The 23,100-nt window shown below is 39.8% G+C and overlaps 1 protein-coding gene across 6 annotated transcripts in view; it reads right to left on the bottom strand.

Moving 5' to 3' along the window:
• The window catches only part of tnrc6c1 (trinucleotide repeat containing adaptor 6C1), a 46,223-nt gene extending 31,572 nt beyond the window's left edge, over positions 1–14,651 (bottom strand). For 5 of the 6 annotated variants that reach the window (XM_061712402.1, XM_061712404.1, XM_061712405.1 and 2 more), the window contains exons 1-3: positions 14,607–14,651; positions 6,452–6,553; positions 5,453–5,474 (exon numbers count right to left, since the gene is read on the bottom strand). In XM_061712402.1, coding sequence (XP_061568386.1) covers positions 5,453–5,474; positions 6,452–6,514 — 85 coding nt within the window. In that variant the 5' untranslated portion in view covers positions 6,515–6,553; positions 14,607–14,651. Of the gene's footprint in view, positions 1–5,452; positions 5,475–6,451; positions 6,554–14,515 lie in introns of all 6 variants that reach the window. The other variant, XM_061712403.1, reaches the window with a different exon arrangement.
• Between the last annotated feature and the right edge of the window lie 8,449 nt (positions 14,652–23,100).

Raw genomic sequence — 23,100 nt, 5'->3', positions numbered from 1 at the left:
TAATCTGTGCTCCTTCAGGTAGTTCATAATATAAAAGAGGTGTTGACAGTAGCAAGGCATGCGCGGGTAAAAGTCCTTTCTAACTGCACTACGATCCATTGCTCTCCAACACAAAGACCTGGACATAATTACACAAATGCACAACAGTAAATAAATCTGCTATGAAATTACTACCAAAACACAACTTTATAATATCTTATATTGCACTTTGTAAATGTGCATTTTGGTGTGTACTTATGTTGTGCGGCGCCTTTGAAAAAGATCAAAGTGCACAAAAGAAATAGAAACCGAATAAGTTATCAAGCATTAGAAATTAATGTGTGTCGTTTGTTGACAGCAGCACATCTTGGCTGTGAATTTAAATTTAAGTTCTGAAATGATCCACAAATGGTGCACAGCTGCCTTGACAACCACAAATAAAGCCATCATTTCTATTGCATATTATCCATTTTTTCAGCTGTGGGGTTCAATTTCACAAGTGGGCCTGGTCCGTTTGGCTGTGCAGCACAGATATAGCCTGCACATTTGTATGCTAAGAGCAATATTGTCTGAAGCTGCAGCAGGAGATGACTGGTTCCTGCTGCAGCAAGTTGGATTTTCTCACAAGAAAATGAGCAGCAGCTCATATAATGTATACTGCAAGTTATAGAGTGCCCTAGTAAATGCAAATGTGACGTCAGTACACCTATTAGTTCACTGTGTGAAGGCACAGTGAACTAATAGGGAAGAGTGAGTGTATAGGAGTGTATATTTTTGTCCTAAGATGGTAAAAATTAATGACAAAAAGTTAAGTTTCAAAACTGTTGAAACTTTTCAAATAGTTACATGACATTTCTTCATATTTTAAATAATAGAAAGTGGCACTGAGCCACATTGGTATAAATAAAACCCTGAGCATACCCAGCCCTACACATCCACATCACACTTTCTAGTGCTGCAAGTTGCAGCCTACGTGATGCAACTGTTCAAAGATGTGAACCTCCAACCTTCCTGACAAACAAGTATGAATCTGGTCCGATGCTGACCTCTAATGTGACGCATGAAAGACACAATCTCCACTGTGGAGACAACATGTGGTACGTAGAAGATTACTGAGTTATTATTGAATCAATTAAATGATTGTATAAGAAAGAAATAGAAAAATCAAACTACAGAGATTAATTAATTTATGTTTTGCTAAAATAAAGAGGAATTGTTCTTCATAGCTGCTGTAGATACTATAGATTCAGCTGAAACAGCCTCCGGCGAGAATATCAAACTGTCACAACAATCACAGTTTTATAAAGCAGAACAATGTTTCCAGGCAGTCCATAACACAGAAAAATGTTTACAACTAACAATATCACCCACAACAAACAGAAGACCTGCAGATACCTTGAATTAAGTTAATCTGATCAAGACCACAGATTATATAAAGAAATGCATAACAAACACAACCCTGCTATTTAATCCAGCCTGTTTACAGAGAGCTGCTTTTGCTGCCGAAATTCCAGTTTTATGGACGGACAGTAAAGGCTCTGACTGGAAAGATAGAAATATATAGATAGACACTTTATTGATCCCGAGGTAAATTCAAGTTTTGGTTTTGGTTGATACCGCTCTGGATTATCAGTGCAATATCAAACCACGGAAGAAAAATAAATTCTGTTGTGCTGGCAGCACGTCATGCAGACCCAGAACATTAACTATGTGGTAGAACTACAAAGAAAATGTTTTGTTTTTATTCTTTCAGGGTTATTAGGGAGATGGTTTCAGAGTAGTCTACATTTCACTCGTGCTTAATTAACTTCCAATACGCCTGCAAGCCAGTTTTATAGCAGTCTGGCTTTTTAAATTATTTGATGCAAATATCACTTTTGTAGCTTTTAAAATCTGTTGGGTTTGTTTTGCTTTCAGAGCCGAAACAAACCACACTCGCAGCTTTACCCAGAGAGGATCCGCCTGTTCAGGCGACCTGGGCCCGCTTGTTTAGTATGCAGCCGATGTCAGAGAGTAGCTATCCGCTAAACGCACCAGATAATGTTCCATCTGAACCCGGCAGTCTAGACGTGAACTGGAGGTGAATGTTTGCGGATTAAATTTGTGCATCTTTTAGAAAAGGCCCAGTGAATTGTGGGGTACGATTTGCGAGTACCTTTGTAAAACTGTATATAAATTAAAGTAGCATTTGTGTTTACGCAGACACAGAAGGCACAAACAGCATGCCGCTGGTGTTTGACTGTTACATTAGGGGACCGGGAGAGGGAGAGTACGTGTTTGCGTGTGTCTCACAGAAATGGGGCCAGTAGAAATAACCTGCAAAAGGGCCCCCTCAGCTGTGTCGGCAAACAGGAAACTGGAGTGCAATCTCAATTTCACATAGCTTCATCTGTTTCTTTTGCCCTTGCACACAGTTTTCAGATCTTTCGAATCAATCCGAATCCCCGCATTTTAGTCGCCACCTATCCTAATCTTTGCACACGAGTAACCACAACAAAGAATGTAATCTTATTGTTGCTTGAAGCCCACCTTTCTCTACCTTGTCCTCGCCCGCTCCCATGGTGGGCCTCTCTGCTTGAGGAGTGTTACATTGGAGCTAAAGGTCGTCCTGCAAATCCCTTGTGTGTAAATGTGCGTTTATTCAGCCCCCACTCTTACCCTGTTCTCCTAATTAGGTCCCACTGTACCTTACATTAGTATCAAAGCCAGTCTCCCTCTTTTACTGGATTAGACTAAAAGTAGTATGTAAGGATGCTTTAAGGAATAAGTGAATCTCACAGTTATATAAATATGACTGTCACAGTCTGGTGTGACAAGAGGAGTGTAGGGTTTGGACGGGGCACGTTTATGACATAAGTCTCACTGACTCACCTTTCAGTGAGAGAGCGGTACTTCAAGTAGCAGATGCTCCACAGCTCAGAGGTCACAGTTGTAATAAGATACAAAAAGTCAGTTTTAACCTTTTCACAGACCTGAAGAAACTCTGCCAACCAATCTTATAAAGATTTGTCTGAACACTGCTTTGGGCACAAAAACCCAGACACACTTGTGCCTAATTGTGCATCCGATTTACCCTACACTTTGCTGCCAGCATCTACCAGAGGTTCTAATCAAATTTCACCCCGTCCATCCCTTGCAAGAAATGAAATCCCCCTGAAATCTGGGTTACACTAACTGACTTGATCATCATGACTATCTCACCTTTCTGTGGTTGTTAGGAGTGCCAGCTTGGAGAGGGCAGCTGCTATAGAGCAAGAATTCAAAACCTGTGAGCTCAGCTCCCTCATTACATCCGAAGCCGACTGTCAGTCAACTTTATGCTTTCGTCCTTACGCGCTTGTTTTCTTTTTTCCGACGTTCCTCCTCACCTCTAGCCTCCTATAAGCCTGAGGAGCCTATAGGGAGGTCTGTGCAGAAGCTTCACCATCCCAATGCTCCTTCTTATTGTATGGGCACCCGGCTTCAATTTTCAGGTCAGGTAGCTCAGATGACCTAGCTGCTCCTAACCTTTCCAGTTAAAAATGCCGACTATAACATCAGCAGTGAAGCTAAAAACCAATATCCAAGCCAGAAATCTGAGAGTGGTCCTGGACTCAGACCTGAATTTTAACAGCCACATTAAGACAGTAGTCAAGTCAGTTCATTATCACCTAAAGAATATAAGAAGGATTAAAGGACTGATGTCTCAGCAGGACGTAGAAAAACTTGTCCATGCTTTTATCTTAGTAGACTGGACGACTGTAACGCTGTTCTCAAGGGTCCCTCTAAAAAATACATCAAAACAGCTAGTTAGCTAAGAGAGTGGACCACATAACGCCGGTTCTTAGATCTTTACACTGGCTTCCTGTCTGTCACAGAATAGATGTTAAAATCCTGCTGTTGGTTTATAAATCTTGGAATGGTCTCGGGCCAAAATACATATCTGATCTCCTGGTAAAATTATGAACCAACCAGAACCCTCAGGTCATCAGTGTCACATACTTTCTGTACCCAGAGTTACAACCAAACATGGTGAGGCAGCTCCAGCTTTTATGCTCCTCACCTGTGGAACAAACTCCCAGAATGCATCAGGGCTGCTGAAACTCTGATTTGCTTTAATAGAGGGAATGTGCATGACGTCACAGATGCAACTTCACAGCGGGTTACGCCCACTGAGTGGCAGCGTAAACTTTCAGTTTGAGCACTCGAAAACATCTAAACCGGGAAAGAGCTGTTGTGCCATCGACTGTACTCATAGATTTAGCAAGAAATCGGAGTTATCGTTTTACAGACTGCCGAAAAATAAGCTTAAGAGAGAGAAATTGATCGCTGCAATTCGCAGAAACAACTGGATTTCAGGCACCGAAACGTGGATTTGCGGTTCCCATTTTGTATCAGGTAATGTTGGATTTCTGGGTAGCCAACGTTAAAAGGTCAAATCATAAAGTTCGGTGTCCTCATCACTTTAATTTTATACAACAAATCCTGCCTTGAAGTAGGACCAAGCGTCAAGACTTTTGTATGCCTTCAAGCTTTGCTTCGTGTATTTCCCCGGTGTAATTAAGTATATAAATATCAGGAATCTCGATTCGTGGCCAAATATTAATGTCCGTGGACCACTGGTTCGTCGGGTAACTGTACGGGTCACTGTCAAGTCCAACTGCCTTTAATTTAAGCCGATAATCGGCTGTTATCCCGTCTTCTCCACAGTTTCCACTACTAGTTGCAGCTGTTTTTGCCACTCACTGCGAGTAAGGGGGCGTGGTCCAGTGGGAAAGTGACGTTAATGCATACCCTCTATTCAAGCTTGAAAACCTTTTCATTTACTGCTGCATTTCAGTTATCCACCATATTGCGCTACAACCTTTATTTCTTGCATCTCATTTGTTTTATTCCTTTTCATTTATGTCTGACTGTAATTCTGCTACCTTCCAATGCATAAAAAAATATATATTTGAAGCACTTTGAAATGGTTTGTGGATGAAATGTTCTATACAAATAACTTGCCTTGCCTTGTCTTCTGAGGTCTTAATGAAATGTCTGTGACATTGTTGGTCAAAATAACTAAAGCAATAGAAAAAAAACCTACATGTTACTCTAGATGTTTATTTGTAACTCATAGTTTTTATAGGTGGAGGGAGCTTGTTTGGCATCTCTGCAGGGCATTTTTGGATGACATTTGTTCTTTAAATTCCATATTGAATTATATTATTATTTATTTTCTAACAAACTACTTCACTTATATTTTGCATATAACATATGTACAATTTGACTAACAATGGTGTCAAGGAAATTAGAAAAAACATTTTTTTTAAAATCAATTCCTTTAGTCCTACTTCCTTTGTGTCTGAAAACCTCAAGGATCACACAGACACTCCTTTACGACTGCAAACCAGAAGATTATTTACTCACAGAGACAATAAATACTCAAGAAAATAGCGAAGCAGGTCTTAAATCCATGAATTTAAGTTAAATATAAACAGTCAAAACTCACCTTTGGTTATTTGTTCTGTGGCCTGAAAGAGGAAAAAAAAAGTACATAAAATTAACACTAAATAATTTCAGTTGCACAATAAGTATCTTTCAAAATAGTTAATGTATGGGCAGTAAAAACAGCCCATGAGCTAAAAGATGCCACTGTACCCACTAGCCAGGACAATGACAGTTAAATATTCAAGTGATGGTTTTGCTCTGTTTTGAAATAAAATGATCGTTTATAAAAAAGGTTCATGCATATTCTTAATATTTAATGAGATGAATGAGATTTGTGAACTTTTAGCTGAAAAAACACAAAAAAGGCCAAGAACACATGCTACGTGACAATTTGAAGTTACAGCTGGAAACAATGACTGACAAAAGGATAAAGTAAGAAGTGAAGACAGGAAGCACAGTAAAGGTGAGCAAAAGCACTTAAACCTGAGGAAACATGACAAAAATGAATGTGCTCAGTATGCCTCTTGAATAAATCTCTTATGCAGTGAAGAAACCAGCACAAAATGTGGAACTGTGCTGGTACTGCATTAAATAACATTCTAAAAAACTGTATGTTGTGATCATTTTGTTAATCTGAATTCTTGAAATTTAAAAAGCCAGGAAACAGTATTTCAAAACATACTGCATTATTATTGGGCGTTATTCTTTAAAGCCCTATGAGATATATCCTGTTTAGTTTTAGAAAAAAATGTGTTTGTAAGTATCAAGAAACTGCAACTGCTAAAATTACTTTTTAAATTGTTAATTATATTTGTCAATTTAGGTTCTGGCACAATTTTTAATCAACTCTTTGTGACACGCTTACTTATGAGCATCCTTGCCCAAGATCGAGTGAAGAAAAAGGAAGTGGAACTACAATGGCCATGCATGACCCGGACATGAACTGCAGGCTTCCCGTATCTCAAGTCAGATCTTATCGGACATGGTGCAGAAACAATTAAAGCTCAAAGATAGAAGTGGTATTTTTTTGTTTCAAAATAACACTTGAAAACCAGCTTACCTTTTTCTGAGCAGTGTCTTTCTTTTTCTTCTCTTCTTGTTTTTTCTTTTTCTTATCTTCCATCAAATGGTTCTCTTCTTGTGTTGTTGCTTCTTTTCACAGCTTGAATATAAAAAGAAAGACAAAAGGGTAAAAATGGATCCATAGCATCTGATTAGGGGATCAATACTTTGCATCAGCAGGTGAGCACATGCAGAAGTTATTCATTTATGTCCATTGTTCACTAAGGCAACAGTTTGTAGCTTGTTGTTGTAAAATAACCAATCAAGAGAAAGAATCTTGGTTTATTTTTGCATGAGTATCATATTTCATCATAATATTTTGAAGAGCACAAACTGTGCATGCCATGTATTTTAGGGTTTGTTCTGGAAACCATTAAGAAAGCCTCGTAGGTCTGGCTCCTGTGGATGTGGCACCCAGTCTACAAAACCAACAGGGACCCAACATAACTAATGTGTGGCCAAACTAAAAAAAGCACAATTGGTGGCGATATTCTGGAGAGACAAAGTCTCTAAACCTTCCTAGTTGTGTCATACAGCTCAGGAACCTAGTCCTGAGGATGAAAGTAATCATAGCACGCTCTGTCACAAACAAGGCAAAATATACTTGACACCCAGGTGGGTGTTACTATATAATCAACCCATACTGAATTTGTTTTGCAAAGGGACAGAGAGGGTTGAAAACACATATATAAAAATGATTATGTGTGAATCATTAATCCTTAAAATGAGGCACCATTCATGAAACCTTCTGCCTGATCTCCTGCCAAGACTATGCTGCTGCAGGCGACAGCAATGGGTGCCATTGCCTGGCAACAAGCGTTTCCCAGAGGTCCTGCTAAGCAGTCAGGTGGAAACAGAGAGCGCCCCTATGCATACTGCCGAAATCTGCTGCATTCAGCCATAGATTGCTTTCTGGAGATCACCGGAACGTCATCAAAGCTCAAGTAGAAATCTGATTTCCTGTTGGATACCTTGAGAGGATACTGGAGAAAGGTGTCCAAACAGAACACGTTAGGTGTATTTGATGAGTGAAGTAGCTTTTTCATCAAATGCATCTTTATTGGATTATTTAAAATCTCTTTTAGAAATAAGATTAAAAAATAACAAAGGTAAATCGTAAGCAAGTAAAACATTACTTATGGGAAGCAGGTGGCAGATAGCTTGTGTGTGAGAGAATAAACTGACAACTAATCACTGTAATGAACTGCTAACTTTAGGTGCAACATAACCATTTATTACGCCAGATTGTCAACTACATCGCCACTGGCAAGCTGTTCAAAATGAATTAACAGGTATTTCCATGGTATCAATATTTCAGTTCTTAAAAGCATGTGTGTCCTCAGGACTGGTATATCAGTACTGTCCTAGAGTCAACAGAGCTTTATATTTGTTATACGTTTATCATCAATAACCCTACAGTTCTCCAAAAAAAAATGTATTGAGGCAATTGGTAAGAGAAGTGCATTTTTATTGATAATAATAATATAATGTAATATTATACAGGAATATAGTATTACTGAAAACATTCACCACCACTACTTTGATATTAGATACATGTATATATTTAAACAAAAACAACTATTACAAACCGTGAGCTAAACCCATCAAACAAAGTGAGTGATCTGCTCTCTGACTGTGGCACAAGGGCTACACGATGAAACTTTCTTTTGCAGCAATGATGAGACAACTTCACCGTTTTGTTTTTTGTAACAGATTTTGAAAATCCTCTTAAATGTTCAGTTAAACATTAAAATTGAACGAAGGAATACATTTAGCAGAAACTGTATTCTCTTATTAGTCATGACATGGAAGTGACATGCTAAATTTCTCCAATCTCACAAGTGCATTACACAATAGCATGATGGATATCTACTGCACTGACAAATTTGGGTGGATAAATCTGTGAAACCACAGTGTCAAAAGAACATCGACCATCATTGTTCTGAATTGACAGAACATCAGCTGGATTGCAAAAGATTTAAACCAAATGAATGCCAAAAGACCACAAAGATGTTTTAGTCAAGTGGCAAATATGCAACTCTCAAAAAACTGCAGAACAAAAGTTGTTCTTCAGTTGAGACCTGACGCATCAAAAGAACGGCGACAAAATGAGCAGCAAGGTGAACTGTGTACCCCGTGTTGTGGGAGACAGCTACGACTCAAAACCATAAACACTTCTTTTCCACTTCCAGCGGGTTGATATGTAACCTGCTGGTGCAGCTGCCATGCTAAATATAGCTGGTGCTGCTCCTTTCTGAGGCATCAGTGGGGCTTGTGTCATGCAGGATCAGAGGATAAGAGAGATGCTCCAGTTAATGTGAGCCGCTGACAGACTCTGACCCGGACAGGGAGCGGGAGTGCCAAGCAAAGCCTCAAATGATTTCAATTTAAGAAACATTTGGTCATCGAGAACGGCACGAAGCCTCTCCGCTTCATTTCCAAACAGTGTCTGACTTGGACTATCCCACGGACTGTCCCATGGATTAGGAGTGCTGACTTGTTAGAAGGGACTAAGAAGAAAGGGTAACATCCAAGGTCCTATATTGATATCAACTTCTTTCACTGCTTACTTTGAATAGGACAGTGCCAAGTACACATTTTCTGGTCACTTTAACCAAAATAAGTTCACGATTGGACTAAGCAATACTTAAATCCAGTTATGTGGAGTACTGCTTAGTCACATTATGCTAAAATATATACACCTCAATTACACCATTATGCACACTAGTACTTTACGATGCATGCAGAACAGTGTGTGTGTGTGGGGGGGGGGTGAACTACTTATGCCACCTGAGAACTACAAGAACACTACATGATTTCAAGCCCAATTTGCCAAGCTTGCTGACAGGGTCACACGTCCCCATTTGACAATCAATTTTTAGGCATGAACACGGCAAAGAAAAATAAAAGATGCTCCCAACTCCCCATTCAAGCTACAGCCAATAAGAGTCAATAGACCCTTTGACATCGACGGATACCCTGTGTTTAGTGCGCGGATCTAGCGTGTCACCTGTCCTTTTTACATTGACTGACACCAAATGTAAAGAAGAAAAACGTGTGAAGCCAGGGGGAGACTGTAGCAATTCAATCACACCCAACATACCACGCCACAATATAAACAGGCAGCTACCAAATTTTTACTAAATACTTTTTTGACCAACTCACCTACAACATATCCCTTCTAAATATGGTTATGTGGTGCCCATGTGTGCCAATCCATTCCTTAATCCATGTTCTTTCTGTTATTTTTGTTTGTGTTTTGAACAAACCATCACATATACAGCTTGCATCAGTTGTTTCTTTGCTCAACCCATTTTCAAATAAACAAGTTGCTATCAGATTGTGCAGTGTGCGATTCCCCCAGTCGCCCTGCAGTCATGAAGTGTAAACAGCGAAAAGAATACAACAATCACAAATACAAGACAGAAAGACATTTTCATTGATTAATGTATTAGCTTTACTCTGCATCTCTTCTGCTCCTCGGCAGACGACCAGTGCTGCAGATTTAGTGTGCATGTGTACCTTGGATAGCTTGCAGGATGGCACAAATTGCAGTGTTAATGTCAAAAAAGGTTTGTGCATTATTTTGATTTATGTCAGGGTAAATAGACAACATCCTCATCACAGTGAAATGCTTATTGTGACATGGTGATAAGTTTCCGTCAGCAATGAAAAACTTTACTTGAGATTTGTAGAAGCACATGCAGGCTAAATAACTCCACAAGACCTCCGGTGTTCCTGCTGCAGCTTTCAACTCAACTAAGACCCCGTCCACACGTAGCCGGGTATTTTTAAAAACGAATATTTCCCCCCTCCGTTTATAAAAAAATTTGCATCCACACGTAACCGAAGATCTGCGTTTTCGAACACATTCATAAGCATTCTAACCTGTAGATAATCTGCGGCTCCCGGGGAAGCTCCGCGGGCTCCGCCGCTCCGCCGCTCCGGGGTTCCGGGGCTCCGGGGGGCTCGGCGGGGCTCCGCGGAGCCCTCTGTGTCGGTGTAACGCAGTAAGCGGCCGGTCAAGAGCAGAGACCATTTATTTAATAAATAGCTTGGAGAACAGATGCTGGATCATCTGTATTTCTATAGTAAACAAAAGTCGCACGTCAGAGCAGATTTGTTGTTGTTTTGGCGCATAATGTGACGTTCGAAAACGCAAATCTCCGGTTATGTGTGTCCACACGCATCTACATAAACGGAGTTTTCAAAAATCTTCACTTTGCCCGGAGTTTTTTTAAACCTTCGTTTATTTGCGTTTTCGTGTGGATGACAGGTCAAAACGGAGGAAAATATCTCCGGTTTAGCAGATATCCGCAGATATCCGGCTACGTGTGGACGGGGTCTAAAGCTCTCAGGAATGTCAATGGTTATATGACTGAAAATATTCTGCTAGAATCAACTACAAAGTCACCATCTTTAGATAAAATGATCAGTTAATGTCCTACAACCTGCAAGGCTAGGTCTGAGCAGCTATGCTATTACCCCTTCAAAACAAAAATTAAGCCTGATTTCTTTGGATTACACTTCCATGGGGTAATACCAACGGTCGCAGAAACAACTGCCTCCTGACCCTGCTGGATAGGCACACAACCAATCATATAAATGAGCATTTGACATGGGCAGAGCAATAACCAGATCAGTACCAACAAAACACATCCACAATGGTGTCCAGTAGAGTAGAAATGCTGTTGTTGGTTTTGCAGTTAAAAACTTGTTTATTCAAAGTGTTATTAGCAATCCTGCAACCATCTTGGTTGTTGTAAGTAGTGGCTCTTGGATACTCCTGTATGAACTAAATAACAGATTATTCATAGCTGAGTTAGTACTTTCTTAACTTTGACATAACCAAAGTGCGCAAAAAAAAAAAGGGAAAAAGTATTGATACTTGATGATGTGAAAGTGTTTAAATTACGCAGGGCAGCAATCCTGTCATTTAATTGCTTTTGGAAGTAACATTATCCAAGACTGACTGTTTTAGATTATTCTCAATGTAACACTTTTGATTAAAAAAAAAAAAAAAAAAAACACTTAAAAATGACTTTTTGTTTTTTTATATCAAAAACATTTACAACCGAATATCAATCAGAACATGAATAATACATGATAAAAATGTAACACGAGCGCCTCCATTAACAACTCAATCACACAGAGGAGGAGAAAGCACTTCTCTTTTAATTTGATATTTATTCACAGAGCTACGTGATGAGTTTGTGCAGGGGAAGCACAGTACGTCTAAACATGAAGGACACAGGCCAGTGAGCTCAGCTCTATTGAGGAATTACGCTCTCCTGTCAGAACAACAGGATTAGAGCTTGGTGTCCCCCTTTAAACCAGACGCTGACTGTGCTGGCAAATGAAGGCAGGGAAGAAAACACAGACCGGCCTGAGGAGAGATCAAGGACACTATAATATGAGCAGGCATGACATTGGTTGAAAATCAAGTGGAGATGGCGAGCAGTGAGAGTCAGCATGTGTCAAAGCCACACAGGTAAATGACTTGCTTCTCCACACTGGAGCAATAAAGATGAGGGGTTGCCAAATGATGAGGCTGGTCTGTGGGGATGTGTGAAAGATGGGGGGGAGGGGTGGTAGACGGCAGTTGTTGGGCATAGAGTCAAGAATGCCATTGCTGAGGCCAAACAAGAGAACAGCGAGTATTTGAGAGAAGGCTTTCGAGCAATAATGATAACAGCCCCATCGCCTGTCTGCACTGCAACACAGGTCTTTACATTTTCTGACATGCCACAGATTTCAGCTACTTTTCAAACACAGCCCCTCAAAGACAGGTATAGGAAAACAGAAAATGTGTCATTTGTATCTTCAGTTTGCTTGAAGGTTTAAAAACTGCAGGGTAAGCACAGACAAAGTCCTTGTGCTCGTCAAAGAGGATTGTACCCTGTAAACTACTTGAAGCTATTCTCAGTGTGGTCATGCTAATGCTTTCTGGCCCGTCCTCACGGCAAGGAAAAAAAAAAAAACAAAAAAAAAAAAAACTGCTGCACAGCTTAGGGGCTTGAAAAAGGCACTTGAATAACTTGCATGGGCACACTTCAAAAGCTACTTTTCTAGTACTGGTGTCAGCTTGGCTGCTGCAGAAGTAATGGAAACATATTTACGAGACGAGTCCAAAAGATCAGTGAACCACTGCTACGTATGTCTTGTTAAAATCCTAATCGTGTACTTCTCTTAACATTTCAATATTTAATAATAATAAAACTGTATTTATTACCACAGTGTTCCTAAGTGCTTAATACAGCAGGAGAGAATTAAAACCAGTAAAACAAGTTAAAACAGCAGTAAAAAGAAATGCGAGGCCTGCAGTCCCAGCAAAAATAATAAATAAATAAATAAAATCCGAATGTTAAAACAGCTATCTTGATAACATCAATTATTATATTAACAGCAATAACAGGGTATTGTCTATATAACAGTCCTCCCAAAGTTATAAATTGCATTTGTCTTCATAAATCCAAGAATATGCAGTAATAATCTGAATGCAGTTTGACATGTAAATTATCAAGTATTTGAATACATTGGATAGTAAAAATGATGGATGCATTGTTGACGTCCTTAATCAAAATACCCGTACAGTACTTTAAGAGTAAAATTGCAGGATACATGCAGACAGCCTTTAAGCAATATTCGTAATGCTTTTAAATGATAAAGACAAGAAAGGCTTCTCATTTGCCACCAACAAGTATTGTTTTTATAGAATTCAAGCTCATAATTTCCATTCAAGACTCCAGCTTAAGCATCTGAAAAACCTGCCAAACCAAATGACACAATATAACACAATCCGGCAAAAAATGCCCCCCTCACCCCTCCGGTCCAGTACAAAGCAAAAAGACCATTGAGGGTTTTGAACTGAAAGTTAAGCTATGACCTAAGCCTTATAGTAATCACAGCATTTAGCAGTCTGTTTTTGTTATCAAGCCCCCTTTGGTGCCTCTTTGTGAATACACTGCCTCTTTCAGAGGCTTGGGTGCTGACTGGGGGCCACTAACCCGGCAGGGAGAGAAAAGACCCCGGAGACCCCTTCTGTTAACAGCCACCATCTCCAGATCCAAATTGGGGAGCCTGACACATTAGTAAAACCAGCAGGACTCAAAGCTTACGTCAGTGTGCCCTCTGCATGCATCAGGAGGAGGATACAGGCATGTGTGATGTGCAGGCTCTTCCCTCCTGGAGGAGTGCGTCTGCAGAACAAGCCGGGCTGAAGGGGATGAAGGACTGAAGCCTAAATTATGGTTCTGCGTTAAACCGACGCAGAACTTACGCCGTACCCTACGGCGTAGGGTACGCGGCGACGCGCACCGTACGATGCGTGTCACCGCGTACCCTACGGCGTAGGGCTGCGTCGGTGTAACGCGTAACCATAAATCAGCCTTAAGCTCAGACTTTACGCAGCTCTCCAATACTAACACTCAGCAAACAAAGAATTTACAAGCCAGATTTACAACAGATGCGATATTAAGCAGTGTGGTTTCATCCCCAGGGATTATAGCAAAGCAAAGAAGAATATTTTAGCATTAAAAGTATATACTTGACAGCTATTTTTATTTTTTTTTTTAAACGAGAGCTGGCAGAGATCAACCCACATTCTGAATGAAGATAGATGCACAGGAAAATACTCGTATTAAATGCAAGTGCAAAGGCAGAAGTGTGTGTGCATGAGTACAGTAGGTAAACTCGGCTCGTTAATGCGTTTAAAGCCAGTCAGGTGACGCATGTTGTGGCACAAAGCGTATTTTGTTGAGTGAGCTGCAATGATCTCCATGTCAGCTGTGCTGCACGGCGGCAGCAGCAGTCCCGATGCCTGCGGAGCTGCAACAAACACAGCTCCACAAGCAATAACACACGGGGGGGGATTCAATTATCCTAAATGCTGTGCTTTATTAGGTCGATTATTCCCAGGTTAAAGTGAGCCCTCCTTCGACGGTGCAGAGGGGGACCCGTAACGCCATCGACGATAGACGAGAGAGCCGAGCAACAACACTGATGTCAAAAGTGGGCAGAGCCCAAAATATTTTCCATCCCGGTCCGGGGTCGGGGTGCTTACCTTCACTATTCTGCATGTATGCGCGAGAAAAACAGCAGCGGGGTTCACGTTTGTTCGTGCTAAAGCGCTGAGAGCGGTAAATAAGTCCTACCATGAAGCGTTCAGTGGGTTCTCGTCGGCGGCGGAGCCTCTGCAGCCATTTTGTCGTAACTAACCGGAGCGGGCGCTCGCGACGGTTGAATCCGTGGTAACGGGAGGGGGCGGGGCTTGTCCGGCCATGTGACCTGCAATAACAAAACAAACTGGTCCCGCTCAGCCCCCGGGTCTGGCAGTCAGAAGGCGCGCCGATTTTTTCCAGTGGCCAGCCGCGGTACTGCAACAGAAAATCCCATGCGGCCCAGAAAGCTTTTTTCCCATAGACCGCAATAGTAAAAGAGAAGCCTCTAAAACTGTTCACAGGACACCTCCAGCTGTAATCACCGGCAATTACTAATCTTTGTATTCTATATTTTTAAGTCATGGACTTTATATCCGTCAAAAATGTTTTATAACGGCCAGAAAAGTCAAAGAAAAGTCTCTTTCTGGGCGTGACGTCACGGATGACGTCACAGCCGTGTCCGTGCATTCCACGGATGTTTATATTAATATATATTATGTAATTATATTATATTAATACATTAATAATATATGTAATGCTATACATGTAATAATATACATTAATTTATGTATTATATTAATACATATTATATTAATATTCGCGGCATTCCCCCGGGGCATGATGGGAGGCCCCAGAGCATCATGGGAGGTGACTCAACTGCGCATGCTCTATGGGCCGCTGTATGCGGAAGTAAACCCGGAAGTCAGAGATTTTTTCGGCTTATGCGCTGGCTGAGCAGAATGCATTGAAATGAATGGGCGGCCATTTTTAGTCTCCGATCCAGTTTCTATAATACATCCATGGTCCCGCTCCGGGCTCCGCCCCCCCGCCGTTTCCATGACAACTGCAGCCCCCCCATCCCTCCCCTCCATCCCTCCCTTCAAGGGATGGAGGGGCTCAAATAAATATTAGGTCCAAAGAGGCTTACTGTACCTATTTTATATATGTTTGCACTTTATAGATGGTGACTGTTGATTTAATTGTTTATTTCGAACACATAAGGAAAAAAATATAACATTTTAAAACAAATTCAAAACATACAGAAAAAAAGCAACAACAAAAACGTAATACAAACAAGGAAAAAAAACAGTGTCCGAAAAGGAGCAGGTAGAAGTAAAACTTATTTAACTCTGCCCCTTTGTTACCTCTATTATAAATTAAACATAAATATTAATAATAAATAGCTGCTAATTTACCTATTAGGCTACCGATTTTCCCATTGGTTGTGCCTTTGCACCTAACCAGCTAACAAACACAATCTTTCCTTAACATAAATCCTCAATCAAATAACTTCCCAGAACTTCCTTTTTGTACCGTTTTTTAAATTGACTCATATTTGTACATTGCTTCAACCTATCTCCCAACCCATTCCTTAGATCCACTCCAACAACTGAGATACACATGATTTTCCTTTTAGAATGAACACATTGTTATTTTAAATTACATTTTCCTCTTAAATTATAACCCCCCTCCCTGTCACAAAACATTTTCTGTAAATTTCCTGGAAGTGAATCAGTCCTCGCTTTGAATATGATTTGTAGAGTTTTTAGTTTGACAATGTCCCAGAATTTCAACATATGCGACTTTAAAAACAGTGTGTTTGTGTGATCCTTATAACTCACATTGTGAAGTATCCTCTATTCTTTAATGTGCATTGTTTTCTTCTGTTGGCTTTTGGAGTCACAGGTTATTGTAGCATTATTAACAAGTCAGTGTTGGAACAAAATTTGTTAAAAGTAATGTAAGCTTTTTTTATGTGCATATAAGCTCTGGAGAGATCAGTACGGAAGCGTATTGCATTCACTTGAGAAAAAAAAAATTGCTCTGTTTTTCTGAATTAACGAGATAAAATTTCAATAAAAAAAAAAATCTGGTCTGTTTTTCTGAATAAGGCTTGGTCACTAGTTTTGTCTGAGGATTGGGGTTAATCGCACCGCAGAGCTGGCCAGCAACTGCGTTTAGCTCGAGAAGTGGGAATAAAACCTGTGTGAATGATCCGACTCCGGTCTGTGTGAGTGTTTGTTTGTGGTTTACTGTGGAAGGTTATGTTTGGTCGTCTTACAGCCACGATCCAAGCGAGCCGACGAATCTTTTACTCTGTTATCTCAGATACTCGGTCTCAGTGGTTCTGCCTCTACAGCTACAACACAGCAACGGGTTAACATGGTTTACAGAATAACGGAAAGTAACGATTACAAGTAAGACACAACGAAGAGGGAGCACGTCTGTACACAGTGCGTAGTGGTTCAAAGAGCAGCTAAGGTAGCATCCAACAGGGCGGCTCCGCCAGGTGATGACGTCAAGACGACCAAGCCCTATTAACGAGATAACATTTCAATAAAAAAAAAAAATCTGCTCTGTTTTTCTGAATTAACGAGATACCTCACATCTTGCAAGAAACTGTCATTCACTTGAGAGCTCGATTTCATGGAGGCAAACATGTTCCGCCTGTCCAGTTTAATCCAGTTTTATTTTGCTTTTGGTTTGAAACATTGGGAGATACTCTTGTCTTTAAGTTATATAGATGGTATTGTTATTAGTTTGTCGACTTTGCGCAGGCACCTCAGGACTTTGCGGTTGTTCAGAGGAAAGCCCATTCTGATTAGATTAGATCTGCTGGACATTTTCTATATATTCTATACCTATATTTGTTTATTTGTTTATTTATAGGATCCCCATTAGCTGATGTCGCAACATCAGCTATTCTTCCTGGGGTCCCCACCTATATTGTCTAGATATTATATACCCACCTTGCCCCGTGTGAATGTGTTTGAATGTGTATGAATGTTTGGTGGTGGTCGGAGGGGCCGTTTAGCGTAATATGGCAGCCACGCTTCCGTCAGTCTGTCCCAGGGCAGCTGTGGCTACAAACGTAGCTTTGGTGAGAATGTGTATGAATGAATAATGGTTTAAGTGTAGCACTTTGGGATTCATTGAATGTAAAGTGCATTACAAGTTAAATTCATTATTATTATTATTATTATTATTATTATTATTATTATTATTATTATTATTATTATTATTATTATTATTATCTCGTTAATTCAGAAAAACAGAGCAGATGTTTTTTTATTAAAATTTTATCTCGTTAATTCAGAAAAACAGAGCAGATTTTTTTTTCTCAAGTGAATGCAATACGCTTCCGTAGGTCAGCTTTCTCTGATGATATCAAATATTCTACATTGTCAGTACCTCCAACCATTGTTGCACATGTTAAATTTTGCACAGTTTTGTCAAGTAAATATTTCGTCCAAAGAGGATTAAACTTGAAACTTTTTTGGCACTTTATACTGTGACTGTTTTGGAAGTTTTTTTTTTCCACTCCTGTGTGTTCTGTGTTGTGACTAGTAGGTTTATTTTTCCTTGCAGTGTAATTAATTGCAAATGTGTGTGTGGATGTGTGTTTGCCTGTGCATGTGCGCAAATAAGTATCTTTCTTAAACAGAAACCTGTCCTGCTTAACTTAAAATTGGATCAATTAATATAAAACAATAGAAAGCCAGCAGAACATCCATTCTGTAATAGTGCACATTTTTAGTGCAATAACAAAAGTGCAAACAGAAATTCTGTAGAAACTTGTAAACATATTTGTGCCGCAAAGGCCTTGACTGTAGGCTACAGTTGTAGTAAAACAGAAAAAAATAACTTATGAATTTAACAGCTCAATGCCATTTTCCATTGGCATTTTATGACTATTTTTTGACTCTCACAGTAATACGGGACAAAGTGCGTCCCTTTTCAGCTCAATACGGGACTCGTACTTTAGTTTATAAATACGGGACGATTCCGTTTTTCAAGGGACGGTTGGCAACCCTTTATAGTTGTGAAGATTCATATTCACAGCGTTGATTGACACTTTTTTCTCTCCATATTTGTTTATTATTATGCACCAATGAAATGTCAGTGCAGCAATAAACTTCAATCAACTCACGTGAGTCTAACTAGGTTTCCTTTTTGTGCCCAAATGTCCCTTGATCATCTTTATGCATCCTTTATAAGTTTATATGGCAAATATTTTATTTGATACATTAGTATGTTTGTTTAGTTTATATTGTAAATATTAGTTTTTAAGTTAAACATTTTAAAAATCAAGATGGGAAATGCTCTCCTGAGAGTTAGATTGTTTCCTTGTATGTGATCATGACCCTTTACAGATCTATCTATCTATCTATCTATCTATCTATCTATCTATCTATCTATCTATCTATCTATCTATCTATCTATCTATCTATCTATCTATCTATCTATCTATCTATCTATCTATCTATCTATCTATCTATCTATCTATCTATCTATCTATCTATCTATCTATCTATCTATCTATCTATCTATCTATCTATCTATCTATCTATCTATCTATCTATCTATCTATATATATATTTATATATATATATATCTCACAAGACAGAATTTTGGCGAAGTCAATGTGTATAACTGGACAGTAAATGATGAATTCAATCTTGTATCCTAAATTTCCGATTTTTATCCCCACTGGTTCATGCGATCCTTTTACTTTTACTTCGCCGGTATCATGATATTGAAATGTGAGGTTTTAGGTAAATTGTCTGACACTGCATTTTTTTAAAAACCTGGTGCACGTAATATTCAGGGAAAATGACTGCCACTCTAGAGATACACATCATCACTTAAGATTCAGTTACCAGCCACGGCTGTTTAGTGCCGCTCTGGAAAAGCTGGCTTGAAAACGTTATGAGGTAAGTTCTTGATAGAGAGCCGGATCATTATTTGTAAGATGGCACCTCACAGCACGGGGAAAAACAGGCAACTGTCACAACATCACAGGGAGTTTGTTTAGTTCTTTTTATACAGTTTATGGTTTATGTCAACAATTAGACAAGAGAGAGGGCTAGATGAATGTTATCATACTTCACTAACTGTAACTCGGAAAAGGAAATTGATTTTGTTTTGCAGTTAATCAGATATGAGCTGAGTGGGTGGGCTTCAGCCTCAATAAAGCGTGTGCTGAGATTGCCACTCTGCACTAATCAGCTTTATTGCATGTATAAACATAATTGTGTGCCTTCATGGATTCACATTATTTAATTGAACAATTAAGTTCCAGTGAACACTAATTTGCCTTGTCAATACTCACTTTAATTCTCTGTGTCATGTCACTCAAATCTTTTTTCTCACTCGGAACCCTGCAGGGTGCATGACCAGCAGAATGTGTTAATTGTTCATCCACCAAGGGAAAAATAAAGGTGTGCCTGCCTCTCCTCAACAGAGAAAAGAGAAAGTGGAGGTGATTGCAGCGATATACTATGAAAGCTCGTCTGTTTGTCCCCCCTTCAAAGTCAGTGCATCTCTTTGCACCTGCCAAGGTCATTGCCTGCTGTCTGGTGGCGGGGGGTTGGGGGGTTGGGGGGTTTGGGGGGTAACTCAATGAGCTACAGTGCTTACAATTTTGCCCCACTGGCAGCTTTGGTTTGATTTGAGACCAAGATTTGAGACCAAGTCCTCGGGGGCACATATGTCAGTGTGTTGTAATATAATGAATCTTTTCTGGAGAGCAAACAGACACTTGGGCCAACAACAGCTATGGTCGATATTTTGTCTGCTACTCATGATTATGTACTCAGAAAAACAGAATGAAAGAGAGACTATTCGAAGAGAAGGGGGTATAGGAGGGAGTTCTGTCTTTTACATAAAAACAACAACAAAATTGTAAGCATGGACGTTAAAGCTTTATGTTATGTACTAATTCTAAGTTAACCACAGTAATACATAATAAAATGTTACCATTTTATGTTTCTAGAAAGAACATATAGACATATTTCAACATTTTGCATATAAAAGACTCACACAGGACACAAAAAACACTTGAACTAAAAAAACAATAATTTCATAACAGAGTAAAAAAGCAGGTCTTCTTGGGGAAGGTTAAGTGACAGGCAGCACCACCCTCCCCAGCCTCCTGCTTGTTTGATTGTTCATACAAAATCTGCTAATAATACACATCTGTAGCTTCCAGTAATGTAATATGGCAACACTTTACTCTTACAACTATGAGATAATAACGATTCCATAGTGATTTTCTTCAGCTCAAGCTTTATCGTCACTGTGAGGAAGTGTTTGGTGCATTCGTACTGTAATAGTCATAGTTCCCTCCCCCAACATACACACACCATCCCCACTTCTCCCCACAGCATCCACATGTCAGAGTGATGAATGTCTCCTTCATATGAGTGACCTCTAAGGTTAGCAGCAGTGGGGAAAATGCAGCCTGGCTGCCTCATTTCCTCAGCGGTAATAGTAATGTAAAAGCACAGATATAATTCACCACGGCCTTGCCATAGCTCTAATCACAAATGTGATCAAACTGGTTGGGACTCTGCAGGCTCTGCTGAGCTGGGCTGGACTACAGCGGGGTGTGGTGAGCTGAAAACACGAGCAGAGGAGACTTGTTGTGTCTGATTGTACAGCAAACGGTCTGTGAGCATAAGCGCGTACTGTACATGTTCATCAAATTTCCACATAACGGGGCTTGTGCATTTGTATCTGAGGTCTAAAACCTTTATTACACCATCAAGATACTGAGCATAGCAACTGACATTACAGTTAAGTCTACCATCTGCCAATGTGACAGACCACACTGAAGCAGGCTGCTTGCATAAATTTGCATATAAAACCATATGGGGCTATAGTCCACACTTGAATACACATGTTTAGTTACTTGTTATGGAGAGACGGGATTAACATAATAGTACAGTACAAATAGAGTGAGCGAGGACTTGATCAGTTGTAACAAATGGGAACATACTGTCGCATAGCAAAGCCACAATGCCTCATGCTTCTTATAAGCCACCTTGGCTTTGGGATGTGTGTGCATATTAAACATAAGCTAGTCATTACAGAATCCAGTGACAGTGGCCTAATGAATATGAGCAAAATTGCAGTCAGCAGCATCTTCTCACCGAAGAGCTTCTATCTAGGCCACAGCATCAATCTTCCTGTCAGCACCATAGCAGACACTATCTGTGGCCCACCATCATAAACAGATATAGTATTCATGAATGAGCATTATTGTCCACTTAATTATTCATCAGATCTTAATTACCCACCAGATAATCTATGCCAGGTCATGGGAAATTAGATAAATGTTATTAAAAGGGTTTAGCTATCTCAGGATGATTGGGGAGTGTTTCTTACTTCAGTGGTTGTGATTTGATGGGACATAATGAATGTCGGCAATGGGTGTTATGGGTAAAATTGTAAAAAAAAAAAAAAAGAAGAGATAAAATAGATGAGACCATAAGATCTTGAGATGTATTTAGATTAATGAGATAATAAGAGGTGATTTTAAAAGGATGATGAATTACAATTAACACCCTGAGGACTGTGTAGCCCGAATAATGGGAACATCAATTTAAGAAATCTTCTGTCACTGAAGGAAAAAGCTATCATTAAGAAGGAGGATACAAGAGTGCACAGATACTTAAGTAAAAGATAGCTTAAAAGAAAGGCTCTTTTTATTGTTATAACTATTGTCAGTGCTGCTGTCCTCCACCGCGGGCTGTGTTCTCTCTCCTGTCACCTCATCTCCTTTCGCTGCAAACACCTACCGTAGCCTCTCTTTTCCTACTTGTTTTTCAAGTCCAGGCACACACACCACAGAGGGGGATGAATCATTCATAGCAGCACATAATGCCCTCAGCACTCTCACCAGAGAGACAGAGAGGCACACAGAAAGACAATATAACAAGCAGAGACGGAGGTTGACAGAGGGAGAAGAGGATGGCAATAAAGGACCTGGATTAAGATGTGAAACAATGCTGCAAACAGTAGATTAAACACATGTTCGACATTAAATCAGGAGGAGTTGGAGACGTTTGACAAGTTAATAAGGTTAAACTTGCTGAAAAAGAGATTTTTTTATATCGAACATAAAAATGTAATTTTTTGAGACTTTGCTTTGCTGCTTTGTAAATTTAAAGAAGGAATCCACAACCATAGCACTGATGTTGGTTCATTATGTTACCTGGAATACACATAGACATGTCAACAAGATTAAAAGAACGATTTAGATCAGCTCGGTATCATTTCTTTGTGTTTCCTTGTGTGAAAACTACTCTGTTCCTCAGCCACCACAGCTTGCTGTACGTCCAAGCCCTGATACTTTCAGACGCAGTTTAAAGAAAAAAAATCAATTTAAAAAAAGCAGACACAGATGCACCAGATAAGCATGTTTCACAAAGTAGTACACGTACCCCTTGTCAGGCAATGAACGATATATCGCAACAGCCATCGCATTAAAGTGCTGCATTTGTCGGTCCAGAGGATAAAATAGCTTGTTTAATCAGGAGGAAAACCCAAGAATTGTGGGATGGGCAGGGCCGAATAATTCAGGAAAGTACCAGAAAATTTCCTCCATGTTTGTGGCACCGATGACTTTGACGTGTTAATTATGCATCTGTCTATCCAGGAAGAGAAACGCATGCCGCAAACATTTCTGTCATGGCCTTTTACA

Source organism: Cololabis saira, chromosome 21, assembly GCF_033807715.1.
Source record: "Cololabis saira isolate AMF1-May2022 chromosome 21, fColSai1.1, whole genome shotgun sequence".
Lineage (NCBI taxonomy): Eukaryota > Metazoa > Chordata > Actinopteri > Beloniformes > Belonidae > Cololabis > Cololabis saira.
Note: the sequence above shows the minus strand (reverse complement) of the source record. Positions and strands in the feature narration are given on the sequence as shown.